General features: G+C 45.4%; 2 protein-coding genes across 8 annotated transcripts in view; one reads left to right on the forward strand and one right to left on the reverse strand.

The window, feature by feature from the left end:
• The window catches only part of LOC106574803 (trafficking kinesin-binding protein 2), a 62,918-nt gene that overhangs the window by 10,298 nt on the left and 34,658 nt on the right, over positions 1-17,962 (reverse strand). For 3 of the 6 annotated variants that reach the window (XM_045698158.1, XM_045698160.1, XM_045698162.1), the window contains 10 exons: positions 10,304-10,351; positions 9,773-9,849; positions 9,546-9,662; positions 9,250-9,459; positions 7,820-7,898; positions 7,493-7,623; positions 7,325-7,399; positions 4,712-4,849; positions 397-476; positions 72-242 (listed from right to left, as the gene is read on the reverse strand). In XM_045698158.1, coding sequence (XP_045554114.1) covers positions 72-242; positions 397-476; positions 4,712-4,849; positions 7,325-7,399; positions 7,493-7,623; positions 7,820-7,898; positions 9,250-9,459; positions 9,546-9,662; positions 9,773-9,849; positions 10,304-10,351 — 1,126 coding nt within the window. The remainder of the gene's footprint in view (positions 1-71; positions 243-396; positions 477-4,711; positions 4,850-7,324; positions 7,400-7,492; positions 7,624-7,819; positions 7,899-9,249; positions 9,460-9,545; positions 9,663-9,772; positions 9,850-10,303; positions 10,352-17,962) is intronic. The other 3 variants (XM_045698159.1, XM_045698161.1, XM_045698163.1) reach the window with 1 other exon arrangement.
• On the forward strand, positions 12,123-17,686 carry LOC106574919 (E3 ubiquitin-protein ligase TRIM39-like). 2 transcript variants are annotated; one of them, XM_014151052.2, is made up of 2 exons: positions 12,123-12,197; positions 15,834-17,686. In XM_014151052.2, the coding sequence occupies exon 2, from the start codon at positions 15,843-15,845 to the stop codon at positions 17,118-17,120; it is 1,278 nt and encodes a 425-aa protein (XP_014006527.2). In that variant the 5' UTR covers positions 12,123-12,197; positions 15,834-15,842; the 3' UTR covers positions 17,121-17,686. The 2 variants fall into 2 exon arrangements, with proteins under 2 accessions (XP_014006527.2, XP_045554121.1); XM_045698165.1 differs by lacking the exon at positions 12,123-12,197 and adding an exon at positions 12,211-12,785.

The raw sequence follows: 17,962 nt of genomic DNA on the forward strand, positions 1-17,962 counted from the left end.
GACTCCACTACAGTCAATGCAGGTCCTTTAGACTGCAGGTCTAACAATCAACATCAACCTGGGTAACTCACTTGGCGCCGCCGTGTGATTGGTCGATCCCCTGTGCGGACAGGAAGGGCTGGGCCGTCATCACCAGGCAGCTGCCTCCCGAGCCGGGGATAGGGGGCGTGGCCATCGCCGCAGCTCGCTCTACCGACTCGTTGACCACGCGTACAGTCTGAAACACCCTCTTCTGGGAAACCCTGGTGATGGGGAGAGAGGGAGAAGGAGAGGAGAGGAAGAGAGCTTCTGCTTTTATTGCTTTTGATCTTCTGTGTGTGTGTGTGTGTGTGTGTGTGTGTGTGTGTGTGTGTGTGTGTGTGTGTGTGTGTGTGTGTGTGTGTGTTCTATACTGACTTTTGTTCCTGGAAAGCCACCTCGTCCTCGACACTCAGCTCTCTCCTCATGGTGCCCTCAATCTCTGCTGCCAGGGAGTCCTGAGACACAGTCATTTACACTCATTAATAGGTACACACACTATTGGGCACACGCACACATATTCACACATAAATAGGATTGACATACACATATTCACATATTCACATATTCACACACACACACACACACACACACACACACACACACACACACACACACACACACACACACACACACAAGGGACGTGCATCTTACCCTTTAAAGATAATTTCATAGGTACCTAGATACATGGGCTCCAATACGATACAGGAACGATACGTTTTAGTTTGAAATTATTGAGTTTAATTAGAGAATGAATTGATGCACTAACATTTGCTGCATAAACACATTCATTTTCCATTCTAAATAAAAATCTGCTGCTGATGGAGCTCATGAGCTGGGCCTGTCTGAGCTGGATCTGTCTGAGCTGGATCTGTCTGAGCTGGATCTGTCTGAGCTGGGCCTCTCTGAGCTGGGCCTCTCTGAGCTGGATCTGTCTGAGCTGGATCTGTCTGAGCTGGGCCTCTCTGAGCTGGGCCTCTCTGAGCTGGGCCTCTCTGAGCTGGATCTGTCTGAGCTGGATCTGTCTGAGCTGAATTCTGTGTCTATGTGTAAATTATGTATGTCATTTAGGCACCTGATCTGAGTCATAAAGGAGACTAGGCATCTACCACCCCATGACCACTATCAGATTAGGTGGGCAATGTAGCCTGTTTTTTTCTCCCCCCACTTTGGTTCTGAAATCCCCATCACCCACTGATTAACTTGATGTTTTTGCAGCTTAAGTGTTTGAGGTAGTAATGTATCAATATTTATTGTTTACAAATTAGCTATGACATAGCCAATGAATATATGGCACAACTTTGAATTTCACCCGTTTTACATTTTTTATTGCGTGTTCTTCTCCCCTTGCTTCGACCACGCAGTGCGCCTCGCAGAAATGATTTGCTTTCCTTATTATTAAATTATCAACTTTACCCTGTATATCTAAAAATGACCATATACACTGATTGTTTAAAGCAAAACTGCCAAAACTAAAGTAACAGGCCGCCTACCTCACGCGACATCACATTAGTGGAAACCAAATCAAATTGTATTTGTCACATGTGGCGAATACAACACGTGTAGACCTTACCATGAAATGTTTACTTACAAGCCCTTAACCAACAATGCAGTTCAAGAAATAGATTTAAGAAAATATTTACTAAATAAACTACCGTAAAAAAAATCTCATCAAAAAGTAACAATACATTTACATAACAATAACGAGGCTATATACAGGGGGTACCGGTACCGAGTCAATGTGGGGGCTATATACAGGGGGTACCGGTACAGAGTCAATGTGGAGGCTCTATACAGGGGGTACCGGTACCGAGTCAATGTGGAGGCTATATACAGGGGGTACCGGTACAGAGTCAATGTGGAGGCTATATACAGGGGGTACCGGTACCAAGTCAATGTGCGGAGGTACAGGATAGTCAAGGTAATTTGTAAAGCGACTATGCATAGTTAATAAACAGCGAGTAGCAGCAGTGTAAAAACAACGGGGGGAGGGGGGTCAATGGAGACAGTCTGAGTGGCCATTTGATTCGTTGTTCAGCAGTCTTATGGCTTGTGGGTAGAAGCTGTTAAGGAGACTTGGAGCTACGGTATCGTTTGCCGTGTGGTAGCAGAGAAAACAGTCTACGACTTGGGTGACTGGAGTCTATGACAATTTATTGGGCCTTCCTCTGACACCACCTGGTATATTGGTCCTGGATGTCAGGAAGTTTGACCCCAGTGATGTACTGGGCCTTACAGTCAGATGCCGAGCAGTTGCCATACCAGGCTGGGATGCAACCGGTCAGAATGCTCTCGATGGTGCAGCTGTAGAACTTTGAGGATCTGTGGACCCATGCCAAATCTTTTTAGTTTCCTGAGTGGGAAAAGGTGTTCTCGTGCCATCTTCACAACTGTCTTGGTGTGTTTGGACCCTGACAGTTTGTTGGTGATGTGGACACGAAGGAATTTGAAGCTCTCAACCTGCTCCACTTCAGTCCCTTCGATGTTAAATGGGGGCCTGTTTGGCCCTCCATTTCCTGTAGTCCACAATCAACTCCTTTGTCTTGCTCACATTGAGAGAGAGGTTGTTGTCCTGGCACCACACTGCCAGGTCTCTGACCTCCTCCCTATAGGCTGTCTCATCGTTATCGGTGATCAGGCCTACCACTGCTGCGTCGTCAGTAAACTTAATGATGTGTTGGAGTCGTGCTTGGCCATGCAGTTGAGGGTGAACAGGGAGTACAGGAGGGACTAAGCACGCACCCCTGAGGGGCCCCAGTGTTGGCAGATGTGTTGTTACCTACCCTTACCATCTGGGGCAGCCGTCAGGAAGTCCAGGATCCAGTTGCAGAAGATGTTTAGTCCCAGGGTCCTTAACTTAGTGATGAGCTTTGTGGGCCCTATGGTGTTGAACACTGAGCTGTAGTCAAGGAACAGCATTCTCACATGGGTGTTCCTTTTGTCCAGGTGGGAAAGGGCAGTGGGCAGTGCGATTGAGATTGCGTCATCTGTGGATCTGTTGGGGCGGTATGCGAACTGGAGTGGGTCTAGGGTTTCTGGCATGATGGTGTTCATGTGAGCCATGACCAGCCTTTCAAAGCACTTCATGGTTACTGGCGTGTGTGCTACGGGGCGGTAGTCATTTAGGCAGGTTACTTTAGTGTTCTTGGGCACAGGGACTATGGTGGTCTGTTTAAAACATGTAGGTATTACAGACTTGGCCAGGGAGAGGTTGAAAATGTCAGTGAAGACACTTGGCAGTTTGTCCGCGCATGCTTTGAGTACACGTCCTGGTAATCCGTCTGGCCCCGCGGCTTTGTGAATGTTGACCTGTTTAAAGGTCTTGCACACATCGGCTACGGAGAGCATGATCACACAGTCCTCCGGAACAGCTGGTGCTCTCAGTGTTGCTTGCCGCAAAGCGACCATAAAAGGCATTTAGCTTGTCTGGTAGCCTCGCATCACTGGGCAGCTCGCAGCTGGGTTTCCCTTTGTAGTGCGTAATAGTTTTCAAGTCCTGCCACATCCAGAGCCGGTGTAGTAGGATTCAATCTTAGTCCTGTATTGACACTTTGCCTGTTTGATGGTTCGTCTTAGCGCATAGCGGGATTTCTTATAAGCGTCCGGATTAGTGTCCAGCTCCTTGAAAGCGTCAGCTCCAGCCTTTAGCTTGGTGTGGATGAATCCTGTGATCCATGGCTTCTCAAGGCAGGCCTGGTTGTTGCTAGATATGTTTGCGTTGGAGACAAGTTTAGCTAACCCTTTTCCTAACCTTAATCTAATTCTCCTAACCTGCTGCGAAAAGTATCTTCTGCTAGTAAAAACCGGCAGACCTGAGGTTCCACTAATTCAATACAGCCTCCTGCCCAACTTCCACATAACATAATAACTTGGATAGCTCATGTGTGTGCTAGAAAGCAGGCCATGTCGTGCTAGGTATCAACAGCCAATCCAATAGGGGTTGGAAGCTATAGTGAGCTTAGATTGGTCAATAGCGCCACTATGTCGCAGAGTATTTGCAAAAAGTTCAGCTTTCCCCATTTTTAGTACCGCCCTGTTCATGCTTCCTCGACCATGCTCGCATCACCCAACGGTCCCCCCCACCCACTTCACTCCATAGAAAATGAATGTTGTTTCATCACCCTCAGCGTGTTACGTGGAAATGCATGTTACCTCACGTTGATCAGCACGTGAAGCTGGGCACAGTGCGCAGTTTGACTAGACTAATGATATTGTCTGGGGTTGTTCGACATTGCAAAATGACTTGTAGATCAATGACGGTCAACACAGTTACATGCAGTTCAACACTGAACGGAGGACACATCAGGTGTCACAGAATATGAGAGGTATTTTCTGAAGGTAGAAAGAATATAATATGAGCAAAAGATATTAGTGAACCAGCATCTTTTTCACTTTGAATAGATTTTCTGACCGATGCATGCTACATTTGGTTCGGTTTGGGTTCCGCGGACTGAAGCACTTGTATCTTAAACATTTGAATCGGGGACTGCTGTGTTTTGGTGAATTGTTACATCCCTCACACACACACACACACACACACACACACACACACACACACACACACACACACACACACACACACACACACACACACACACACACACACACACACACACACACACACACACACACACACACACACACACACACACACACACACACACACACACACTACAGCAGGTATATATCTCACCATGGGGAAGAGTCCATAGGGCAGGTGTCGTCTCATTCCTGCAGACGGAGTGTTCTTACTGCGCAGCTCCTTGATCTCTTCCTGAGACTCATGTAGCATCCCCACACACTCTACATTACGGTCCGCTAGCTCATTCAGCTATACAACAACACAACATAGTTAACCCTCCACTAGCTGGTTCAGCTACACAACATAGTTAACCCATAAGCCGGTGGGGGGGGGGGGGCAAAGCTGTCATGGTAAAGGGTGGCTATTTGAAGAATCTATAAAATATATTTTGATTTGTTTAACACTTTTATTTGGTTACTATATGTATTATTTCATAGTTTATGTCTTCACTATTATTCTACAATGTAGAAAATAGTAAAAAATAAATAAAATCCTTGAATGAGTAAGTGTTCTAAAACATTTGACCGGTAGTGTACGTGTTCCACAGAGGGTCAAATTAGTGTGTAGGCTTGTGGGGGGGTCATAGAGCAAAACAAAGAACACTATCGTGTTAGTGAGAGTAGTCTCATCTTTCCATAGAGGGGTCGTAATAGTTTTGTAGGCCAAACCGGTTGGACGCTACAGATCACTCTGTGACAAGACCGATTTTCAGGATGTCTCATGGTCTGACAAACACCGCTCTAGCACTGTCACCTTTCACCTCAGATGTGGAAGTGTGACATACATGCGGTGGAATGAGATGCATCCAATGCAAAAAAACATATCTATAGCTTTGATATATTTTTATGGGGATTTTCTTTGTTATGCTATTTAGATTTCAGCGGGGGCACGGACATTGACCTTAGGGTTTTTTAACCCCAAACACAGTTAACCCTCTGCTAGCTAGTTCAGCTACACAACAACATAGTTAACCCTCTGCTGCTGGTTCAGCTACACAACATAGTTAACCCTCTGCTAGCTAGTTCAGCTACACAACAACATAGTTAACCCTCTGCTGCTGGTTCAGCTACACAACAACATAGTTAACCCTCTGCTAGCTAGTTCAGCTACACAACAACATAGTTAACCCTCTGCTAACTGGTTCAGCTACACAACATAGTTAACCCTCTGCTAGCTAATTCAGCTACACAACAACATAGTTAACGCTCTGCTGCTGGTTCAGCTACACAACAACATAGTTAACCCTCTGCTAGCTAGTTCAGCTACACAACAACACAACATAGTTAACCCTCTGCTAGCTGGTTCAGCTACACACCAACACAACATAGTTAACCCTCTGCTAGCTGGTTCAGCTACACAACAACATAGTTAACCCTCTGCTAGCTGGTTCAGCTACACAACAACACAACATAGTTAACCCTCTGCTAGCTGGTTCAGCTATAAAACAACATAGTTAACCCTCTGCTAGCTAGTTCAGCTACACAACAACACAACATAGTGCAGTGGACATTTTTGTGTCCTGTGTTTCTGCAAATGCGTGACTACATATAGTGTATTGTTTCCTGATTGTGTTAGGATGTTCTGGGACGTTGCTCTCAGGGAGAGGACTGATAGAAGGAGAACAAAAAGGGAACACATTGTTACTTTGGCCCACCGCCTAGAAACTGTGTGCGCAAGGTCATGATCAACCTATTGCACCCTGAGAGCAGAGACACCTAGTTTGTATAAAGAGTGCTGAAGGGAGAGCTTCTGACAGACTTGTACTTTGAGTATTAAGTTTGTTGTAACCTCTCCGGCCGTGATAATAAAGATCTGTTCATTTAACTTTGACTGAGTCCCCTCTGCTAGCTGGTTCAGCTACAACACAACATAGTTCACCCTATGCTAGCCGGTTCAGCTACAACACAACATAGTTAACCCTCTGCTAACTGGCTCAGCTACACAACACAGTTAACCCTCTGCTAACTGGCTCAGCTACACAACACAGTTAACCCTCTGCTAGCTGGTTCAGCTATACAACAACACAGTTAACCCACTGCTAGCTGGTTCAGCTACAACACAACATAGTTAACCCTCTGCTAGCTAGTTCAGCTACACAACACAGTTAACCCTCTTCTAGCTGGTTCAGCTATACAACAACACAACATAGTTAACCCTATTCTAGCTGGTTCAGCTATACAACAACACAACATAGTTAACCCTCTGCTAGCTGGTTCAGCTATACAAAAACACAACAAAGTTAACCCTCTGCTAGCTGGTTCAGCTATACAACAACACAACATAGTTAACCCTCTGCTAGCTGGTTCAGCTACACAACAACATAGTTAACCCTCTGCTAGCTGGTTCAGCTACACAACAACATAGTTAACCCTTTGCTAGCTGGTTCAGTTACACAACAGTTAAATACCCACACTCCATGACCGTATTCCACACATACTCATTCATCAGTAATAAACACCTTAACTTAAACCTTGATGCAGCTAATAACCTTGAACACAAATTCACTGCTTGTGTCAACATAACAGACCAAACCCAAGATAATATTTTAAATACTACAACTCTGGGCCATATCATACCGCTTATCAGGTGCAGCTCTGCTCTAACATATAGCTGTGGTGCAAATGATGTTGGAGAGTTATGAAATGTTGTTCGGAAAAGGGCACACCTTAAGGCACTTCTATGGAGTCAAGAGTTCATTGAACTGTTCATTGCTAGACAACTCACCTCTGCAGTGAGTGATCTCTGGGCATCTTTCGAGGCCTGTAGGTGAATCCTCAGCTCCTCTTTCTCCAGGGCCAACTGGAAACACACTTCATTAGTACTATTACTCTACAATTATTACTACAACATCAACTTCAAACTGTGCTCTTCCTCCCCTTCCTCTCCCCTCACCTCTTTGACGCGGTGTTGGAGCTCTACTATCTGGGAGAGGAGCTGGGAAATCTCCTCCTGGTGTCTCATCACCTCTTCATTCTTATGGGACAGCTCCTCTGTCAGGTTCACCATCTGACTGTTGGACTCGCCTGAACCAACCCACACCCACACAGCTCTTTAATCCTTAGAGATCAATAACCTAATTACTTGTTAATTGACCTGATTCATGCCTTTGTGTGTGTGTGTGTGTGTGTGTGTGTGTGTGTGTGTGTGTGTGTGTGTGTGTGTGTGTGTGTGTGTGTGTGTGTGATTGTGAGATTGTGCGTTTGAGTGCTTGTGACTCACGTAGCTCCTTGACACAGTCACTGACCAGCTGTTGTTCTTTCTCCTCGTAGGTGATGGTCTCCGTCTTCAGATGACGGGCCTGGTCGGACCACAGGGTTTACAGTGAGGTGTTAGGAACTATCAGATGACGGGCCTGGTCGGACCACAGGGTTTACAGTGAGGTGTTAGGAACTATCAGATGACGGGCCTGGTCGGACCACAGGGTTTACAGTGAGGTGTTAGGAACTATCAGATGACGGGCCTGGTCGGACCACAGGGTTTACAGTGAGGTGTTAGGAACTATCAGATGACGGGCCTGGTCGGACCACAGGGTTTACAGTGAGGTGTTAGGAACTATCAGATGACGGGCCTGGTCAGACCAGAGGGTTTACAGTGAGGTGTTAGGAACTATCAGATGACGGGCCTGGTCGGACCAGAGGGTTTACAGTGAGGTGTTAGGAACTATCAGATGACGGGCCTGGTCGGACCACAGGGTTTACAGTGAGGTGTTAGGAACTATCAGTGTCTTCTGATCCCTCCTGTCTCAGCCTCCAGTATTTATGCTGCAGTAGTTTATGTGTCGGGGGGCTAGGGTCAGTCTGTTACATCTGGAGTATTTCTCGTCTTATCCGGTGTCCTGTGTGAATTTAAATATGCTCTCTAATTCTCTCTTTCTCTCTTTCTGTCTTTCTCTCGGAGGACCTGAGCCCTAGGACCATGCCTCAGGACTACCTGGTATGATGACTCCTTGCTGTCCCCAGTCCACCTGGCCGTGCTGCTGCTCCAGCTTCAACTGTTCTGCCTGCGGCTATGGAACCCTGACCTGTTCACCGGACGTGCTTGTTGCACCCTCGACAACTACTATGATTATTATTATTTGACCATGCTGGTCATTTATGAACATTTTAACATCTTGACCATGTTCTGTTATAATATCCACCCTGCACAGCCAGAAGAGGACTGGCCACCCCTCATAGCCTGGTTCCTCTCTAGGTTTCTTCCTAGGTTTTTGGCCTTTCTAGGGAGTTTTTCCTAGGGAGTTTTTCCTAGCCACCGTGCTTCTTTCACATGCTTTGCTTGCTGTTTGGGGTTTTAGGCTGGGTTTCTGTACAGCACTTTGAGATATCAGCTGATGTACGAAGGGCTATATAAATAAATTTGATTTGATCAGATGACGGGCCTGGTCGGACCAGAGGGTTTACAGTGAGGTGTTAGGAACTATCAGATGATGGGCCTGGTCGGACCAGAGGTACAGAGGTCAGAGTAAGGTGTGAGGGGACCACTATGAAGCGTTAAAAAGCCTGGACCGCAGAAAGTGCACAGTCGAAGTAGAATTGGCACGGACCACAGATCTGGGATCAGATCACCCTACCGTTTATCCTAACCTTAACCCTATGGGTCCTGGTCAAAGGTAGTGAACTCTAGGAAATGGGGTGTCATGTCAGCTATACCTCAGAGCGTAGGGCCAGGTTCTCCTCTTCCAGATCAGACATTTTCCCCTGCAGGGCCTCCAGCTGGCTGAGGGCCACAGCTGGCGCTAGGGGTTGGCGGGGGTGCAGCGGCGTTGAGCAGCTGGAATCAGTCTCACTCTCCTCCGAAGCGCTGGCCACCATCCTCAGCAACTCATCCTTTTTCCCCAGCTCATGTTGTAGCTGGTGCACCTGGGGGGTCAGACGGGGTGTGTGTGTGTGTGTGTACAGTAGTCTGTGTGTGTGTGTGTGTGTGTGTGTGTGTGTGTGTGTGTTACCTGGTCCAGGGCCTGTGCTAGCTGTTCCTCCACAGACTCATTGCGTTCCTGGAGCAGGTGGTTCCTCTGAAGCAGAGACTGACCAATCCGAGCGGCCAGCTCCAAGTCCCGGTCCCGCTGCAACCAACGATACATGCAACAGTTAGTCCACCAATCACGCGGCCACAATCATCAATGACAACTAATCACCGCCATGTGTCAAAGACAGTGCACCAATGAGAGCCCACCTCAGCCAATAGATGTGTGACAACCTCAATGTCATTGTAGGTCTTGGTCATCTGCTCCACCCTATCAGCACTGAGGACTGGAGAGCGAGAGAGAACGAGAAAGAGAGAACGAGAGAGACAATTGAATTTTAGCAGGGGAACAAGAAAACACGCCAGCATACACGCACATACATGTATACTGTACACACACAGCAAAATAAGCAACACGTTCATGCACAAAGACACAGACTATGTTAATGCAAGCACACCAACTTTCCTGTGAAACAGCCTAAGACACTACAAGCTATGCATCCACACACTACTAGATGCCAGTACAAGCCCACTAGTGGCAGTAGACTTAGTTTGTGAGTGTCTGCTGTCCTACGGTATAGCAAGAGAGAGACTCCAGAGCTCCAGGGGGCCACTCAGCCTAGTCTAATCCAGGTTTGAGAGCACCATCTGGGCCTACTGGAGGACTGAAGCCCCCCCCCCTTACGCTCTGCAGCTAACCGTGGAGAAAGATGCAGAGAGAGAAAGAGGGAAGCACTTTACCTCGGGAGCCAGGGTGAGAGTAGGAAGAGGGATCCAGGGAAAGATAAGCTGGAGGAAGAGAAAGAGAGACAATGGAGGAGAGGGAGGGGAACGAGGGAATAACAAGAAGAGAGAGAGAAAGATGTTAGATGGCAAGAAAGAGGGGAATCAGCTGAGCAGAGAGAGTAGAACCTAGGAGAGAAACGTCAGCTGAGCAGAGAGAGAAGAACCTAGGAGAGAAACGCCAGCTGAGCAGAGAGAGTAGAACCTAGGAGAGAAACGCCAGCTGAGCAGAGAGAGAAGAACCTAGGAGAGAAACGCCAGCTGAGCAGAGAGAGAAGAACCTAGGAGAGAAACGCCAGCTGAGCAGAGAGAGTAGAACCTAGGAGAGAAACGCCAGCTGAGCAGAGAGAGAAGAACCTAGGAGAGAAACGCCAGCTGAGCAGAGAGAGTAGAACCTAGGAGAGAAACGCCAGCTGAGCAGAGAGAGTAGAACCTAGGAGAGAAACGCCAGCTGAGCAGAGAGAGTAGAACCTAGGAGAGAAACGCCAGCTGAGCAGAGAGAGAAGAACCTAGGAGAGAAACGCCAGCTGAGCAGAGAGAGAAGAACCTAGGAGAGAAACGCCAGCTGAGCAGAGAGAGTAGAACCTAGGGAGAGAAACGCCAGCTGAGCAGAGAGAGAAGAACCTAGGAGAGAAACGCCAGCTGAGCAGAGAGAGTAGAACCTAGGAGAGAAACGCCAGCTGAGCAGAGAGAGTAGAACCTAGGAGAGAAACGCCAGCTGAGCAGAGAGAGTAGAACCTAGGAGAGAAACGCCAGCTGAGCAGAGAGAGTAGAACCTAGGAGAGAAACGCCAGCTGAGCAGAGAGAGTAGAACCTAGGAGAGAAACGCCAGCTGAGCAGAGAGAGTAGAACCTAGGAGAGAAACGCCAGCTGAGCAGAGAGAGAAGAACCTAGGAGAGAAACGCCAGCTGAGCAGAGAGAGAAGAACCTAGGAGAGAAATACCTAAAAATCAAGAGAGCAATAGAGAGATAGAGGGAGAGAAAAAAAGATAGTGAGAAAGAGAGATAGAGAGGGACAGAAAGAGAGAAAGAGAGAGCAGAAGCAGGATAAATCATGTGTGTACTTTAGATAGGGTTAGGGGGATTAGGATGAGTGGTTTGTTTGGGTTCAGCACCTGACTCAGGACCGCAACCCCAGCAGCGTTGCCAGCTGGCCCTGGGTAGAGAGATACCAACCCATTTTATTTATTACGGTCAACCTTGACCCCTGGCCTCTAACCCCAGCCTGACCCTTTACACTAGGTCAACCTGGTAACCATCAAATAAAACGGCATTCTATGTAATACTATGTGTGCATCATGTTTATTGCAATTCAGCTTGTAAATTGAAGGGAAAATACATTGGCAACATCATGTCGAGTCAGTGTACCTAGCCTAACGTCTCTGGTTGGGTGGACAGACGACGGGCAGACCAGCAGCAACAGAACACAGCAGACTAGGAGACAGAAGCTACTGTAGTGCTCCTCTGGTTTCAACTGCTGTTTACTGAAGCTGCTATACCAAGTCACTTTACTACCTGATTTAAAGTCTCCATTTTGATAAATCACAGATATAGTATGTACATACTTCTCATACTAGTTTTTCCCTTCTACTTTTTATTACTACTTGTTATTTTTGGGACTTCTGTATTTGGCATTTGATTTTTGAATGATATTGTACTGCACTGTTGAGAAGAGTTAGCGAGCATTTTACTGTACTGTGTGCATGTGCCTAATAAACTTTGTTTTGATTGACCGGTCATATTTGATTGTGAAAGTGGAAGTATAAAGTGCATAACTCTCCTGCTCCTCATCATTCCACACACACAGCTACACAGCCCACCTTCTGTCAAGACAAAAAGGAACCCCTCCCAGGTAAGTAGAGAAAGATTTTAACCTGGATTATTTACTCCATAATCACACTGCTTTGTGTTTCTCACCTGTTCTTTTTTTTCTTCATATTTGTTAAAAGAAAATCTGGAATTATTTGTGAATTGACAATGTTATAAGTATGTTAAATGTCACTTGTCCAAAATGTGAAGATATTTAAGTCATTTAGCAGATGCTCTTATCCAGTGACTTACAGTTAGTGAATTCATCTTAAAATAGCTAGGTTGGACAACCACCTCAGTCATAGTAAGTATATTATTTTCTCTTACTACTCTGTATTAAAATCATGGTCTGTCTGTGGAAAACTGAATCATTATCATTTTGGTAGAACTACATGTACATACACTCGTCTTACCATCTAAAGATAAATGTAGTATTCAAAGAGTGAATTTCTATGTAATTCAGGCTAATTCCAGGTAGTCCTTTTGTGTCATAGTTGCCCCACAGACAGATATGGAAAACGCTGACTGATCATATGTGATCACAGAGGTCTTACCACAACTGCTAAGGGATTCCTGTCCTGACCATATTTGGTAAGAAGAGGTCCAGTGGCAAGGCAGAAGGAAACTGAAAGTGGGTTGACGTTTTTTCACAGATCTCCATACAATTTTCTGTTCCCAAAATTTATGAAAAAGGTCCACTAAGTTTTGTAGACTTGACTCATTGCCAACCTTTCAACCTGTATACAGATTGTATGTTTCATCCATTATTTTACTTCTCTTTCTGCCTTACCACTGGACCTCCTCTTCTTACCAAATATGGTCAGGACAGGAAGCCCCTAACAAATGTGAGGATATCCTCTATATGTGATCAACCAGCGTTCTCCTTATCACATCTGTAGTGCATCCATAACGAGAAAGCCTTCGATCGAAATTCACTATTTCAATACTAGAGGACAACCCGTCACATCCGCTAGGGGCTTCATCTCCTTACCATATTTGAAACTGGGTTGACATTCAGCAAAACATTTTCATAGATGAAAATCCGATCTCTGCACAATTTCCTGTTCCCAAAACTAGAATCCGTTATGAATAAAATCCACAAGGTTTTGTAGACTTGACTCTATGCCAACCAGGGCTCTAAAGTCCAACCATATTGGTTGCATTACCAGTGCTTCAGAAGTAGCTAGGAGATATACAATTGAATTCGGAAGTTTACATACACCTTAGCCAAATATATTTAAGGTCAGTTTTTCACAATTCCTGACATTTAATCCTAGTAAAAATTCCCTGTTTTAGGTCAGTTAGGATCACCACTTTATTTTAAGAAAAGTCAGAATAATAGTAGAGAGAATGATTTATTTCATTTTTTTTTTTTTTTCATCACATTCCCAGTGGGTCAGAAGTTTACATACACTCAATTAGTATTTGGTAGCATTGCCTTTAAATTGTTTAACTTGGGTCAAATGTTTCAGGTAGCCCTCCACAAGCTTCCCACAATAAGTTGGGTGAATTTTGGCCCATTCCTCCTGACAGAGCTGGTGTAACTGAGTCAGGTTTGTAGGCCTCCTTGCTCGCGCAAGCTTTTTCAGTTCTGCCCACAAATTTTCTATGGGATTGAGGTCAGGGCTTTGTGATGGCCATTCAATACCTTGATTTTGTTGTCCTTAAGCCATTTTGCCACAACTTTGGAAGTATGCTTGGGGTCATTGTCCATTTGGAAGACCCATTTGCGACCAAGCTTTAACTTCTTGACTGATGTCTTGAGATGTTGCTTCAATATATCCACGTCATTTTCCTGCCTCATAATGTCATCTATTTTGTGAAGTGCACCAGTCCCTCCTGCAGCAAAGCACCCCCACAACGTGATGCTGCCACCCCCGTGCGTCACGGTTGTGATGGTGTTCTTCGGCTTGCAAGCCAGCCCCTTTTTACTTCAAACATAACGATGGTCATTATGGCCAAGCAGTTCTATTTTTGTTTCATCAGACCAGAGGACATTTCTCCAAAAAGTATGATCTTTGGCCCCATGTGCTGTTGCAAACCGTAGTCTGGCTTTGTTATGGCGGTTTTGGAGCAGTGGCTTCTTCCTTGCTGAGCGGCCTTTCAGGTTATGTCGATATAGGAGTAATTTGACTGTGGATATAGATACTTTTGTACCCGTTTCCACCAGCATCTTCACAAGGTCCTTTACTGTTGCTCTGGGATTGATTTGCACTTTTCGCACCAAAGTACGTTCATCTCTAGGAGACAGAACGCGTCTCCTTCCTGAGCAGTACGATGGCAGTGTGGTCCCATGGTGTTTATACTTGCGTACTATTGTTTGTACAGATGAACGTGGTACCTTCAGGCGTTTGACAATTGCTCCCAAGGATGAACCAGACTTAGTCTACAATTTTGTTTCTGAGGTCTTGGCTGATTTCTTTTGATTTTCCCATGTCAAGCAAAGAGGCACTGAGTTTGAAGGTAGGCCTTGAAATACATCCACAGGTACACCTCCAATTGACTCAGATGATGTCAAAAAGCTTGTCAGAAGCTTCTAAAGCCATGACATAATTTTCTGGAATTTTCCAAGTTGTTTAAAGGCACAGTGAACTTAGTGTATGTGAACTTCTGACCCACTAGAATTGTGATACAGTGAATTATAAGTGAAATAATCTGTCTGTAAACAATTGTTGGAAAAATGACTTGTGTCATGCACAAAGTAGATGTCCTAAACGACTTGCCAAAACTATAGTTCATTAACAAGAAATTTGTGGAGTGGTTGAAAAACGAGTTTTAATGACTCTAACCTAAGTGTATGTAAACTTCCGACTTCAACTGTACATGAATCGAAAACATGCACTCACACACTAAACGTGCACCCACAAGTTTGTTTACCTAGACAACCTTAAAATGGTCAAATAAACTAAACTAAGCCAAGCACAGAGAGTGCAACAGTTATGTTCTGGGCAGAACAGGGGTGAGTTGAGAGATAACTTTTAGCTAAAGTGAAAGTACAACTGCATAACTCTCCTGCTCCACATCACTCTACACACAGTCCACCTTCTGTCAAGAGAGGAAATACACCCAGGAAAATAGTGAAAGTCCTTAACCTGGACACTGGTGATTATTTTACTCCATAATCACATTACTTTAGGTGTCCCACCTGTTCTTTACTTGATATTTGTTCAAAAAAACCTGGTACAAATGTGAGAATTTACAATGTTAGAAGTATGTTGTGCCCCATAATATAGAAGGGTAGGCCAAATTATAAAATCTCCTAGATATCGTTTCTCTACCTACAGTACTCTGGGTAAAAAGCATGGTCTGTCTGTGGAACACTGAATCAATAGTATTTTGGTAGAGCTATATACACTTAGTAATCAAATAGTGAATTTCTATCCAACGCTGACTCATTCCAGGAAGTCATTTTATAGAACTGGTTGCTCCACAGATAGAATGAGGAAAACAAAATTGTTCACAGAGAGACAAATGCCTATGCTAGCATGCAGCATTTTAAAGTAGTCTAGTGGGTGGGACTTGTTCTGGGTTAGGGAGGGATCACAGAATTCCATCCAAGCCAGTGGAAGGGATTAACCAATAAATCATATTCCTGAACAAACACTCCAGTACAGCAGGGGGCAGTATAATACTCTAAAATGAGGACAGCTACATTTCTAACTCTGTGGTCTTCTATTAGGTTTCAGAAATGTCCACCTCCAGCAATGTCTTGTCTGAAGAGCAGTTCCTGTGCTCTATCTGTCTGGATGTGTTCACTGAGCCAGTCTCTATTCCATGTGGTCACAACTTCTGCAAGGCCTGTATCAGGGAATACTGGAACAGCACTGTCCTGTGCCAGTGTCCACTGTGTAAGGACACATTCAACAGAAAACCTGAACCAAAAACCAACACAACACTCAGAGATGTTGCAGATCATTTTAAGAGGATGAAGGTCACGGACGGAGAGGAGTCCTCTTCCAAGCCTGGAGAAGTAGCACCAGTGCAGCAGATGATCCAGGAGCGACTGCAGAAGGTTAAGGAGATCAAATACTCAGTAGAGCTCAGCCAGAGAGATGCAGAGAGAGAGATAACAGGAAGTGTGGAGGTCTTCACTGCTCTGGTTCGCTCCATTGACAGAAGTCAGGGTGAGGTTATTAAGGAGGTTGAGGAGAAGCAGAAAGCAGCTGAGAGGCAGGCTGACGGGCTCACTGAAGAGCTGGAGCAGGAAATCACTGAGCTGCTGAGGAGAGGCACTGAGCTGGACCATGTCCACCTCCTCCAGAGGTTCCCATCCCCGATCAAGGACTGGTCTGAGATCAGTGTTCACAGGGATCTGCATGTAGGAACTGTGCGGAGAGCTCTGTCTCGGCTGGAGGAGACACTTCAGAAAGAGATGGAGAAGTCGTGGGATCCTGAGCTGAGGAGGTTACAGCAGTGGTCAGTGGATGTGACTCTGGATCCGGATACAGCACACTGCAAGCTCATTGTGTCGGAGGACAGGAAACAAGTGAGCTATGGAGACATACGGCAGATTCTCCCTGACCTCCCAGAGAGGTTTGAATGTTATCTATCGGTCCTGGGAAAGGAAGGCTTCTCCTCAGGGAGATTCCACTTTGAGGTTCAGGTTAGGGGAAAAATTGAGTGGCAGGTAGGAGTGGCCAGAGAGTCCATCATTAGGAAGGGCCCAACAGCTGTAAGCCCTGAGGGTGGACTCTGGGCTCTGTATATGAATAGGAATAAGTATGTAGCCAAGGACACACCCCCTATCCCCCTCTTCCTGAGTCAGAAACCCCAGAAGGTGGGGGTGTTTGTGGATTACGAGGAGGGTCAGATCTCCTTTTATGATGTAGAAAACAGGTCTCATATCTACTCTTTCACTGGTTGTATCTTCACTGAGAAACTATATCCATACTTGAACCCCTGTGATAATGAGGAGGGTCCAAACACAGCCCCATTGGTCATCTCTCCTGTCAATCACACTGACTGAATTGGGGCCCAAAAAGGCAACAGATGACTTAATCTGATGGAGCAAATAACAATTAGGCTAACACATCCAACTGTAAAGAGTGTTGATAATAATGTTGATAATAATGTTGATAATAGTGTTGATAATAGTGTTGATAATAATAGGGCACATTCCAGGGGGTCTGCCAAGCAGTCACAAACCAAATTTCACAACACCTGCCATAAACCACATCAATATTATATTTTAATCTGAAGCATGACTGCAACGTATCTAACGTGGCGTTCAATGATTGGTTCACTTGTGCAGCATGTCTTCTGAGTCCTGTTTAGACCATGATGTTTGATATGGTTTTGGTGTTAAAATCAGAGGATTATGATTGGAATCTGATCTTCAGTAGAATATTATGCTTTAGTTTGTCTTTGTTTCCATTTCTTTTCCCCATTTTTCAGTATAGTGTGTTGAGACGTTGATTGGATTAATTTGGGAATATGTACTGAATTATCCAAATCTAGTACAATGCATAACATTTATTGTGAGTTCTATGTTTTAGTTGTACGTGGTCCATGTAAAATAAACATGATAAAATAAATAAATGCTTTGTTCTTGTTTTTATGAGTCTAAAATTGTTTATAAGGGTGATGCAGTGGAACAGAGGGGTTACTGCAGCACTGGCTTCTGAAGCCCACACTGACCTCTAGATGTGGCCCCACACTGTCCTCTAGATGTGGCCACACACTGTCCTCTAGATGTGGCCCCACACTGTCCTCTAGATGTGGCCCCACACTGTCCTCTAGATGTGGCCCCACACTGACCTCTAGATGTGGCCCCACACTGACCTCTAGATGTGGCCCCACACTGACCTC

This window comes from Salmo salar, chromosome ssa16 (assembly GCF_905237065.1).
Source record: "Salmo salar chromosome ssa16, Ssal_v3.1, whole genome shotgun sequence".
In the NCBI taxonomy this organism is placed as follows: Eukaryota; Metazoa; Chordata; class Actinopteri; order Salmoniformes; family Salmonidae; genus Salmo; species Salmo salar.

Coding starts and splice junctions, on each gene's coding strand:
- LOC106574919 (XM_014151052.2), top strand. CDS start 15,843: ATGTCCACCTCCAGCAATGTCTTGTCTGAAGAGCAGTTCCTGTGCTCT.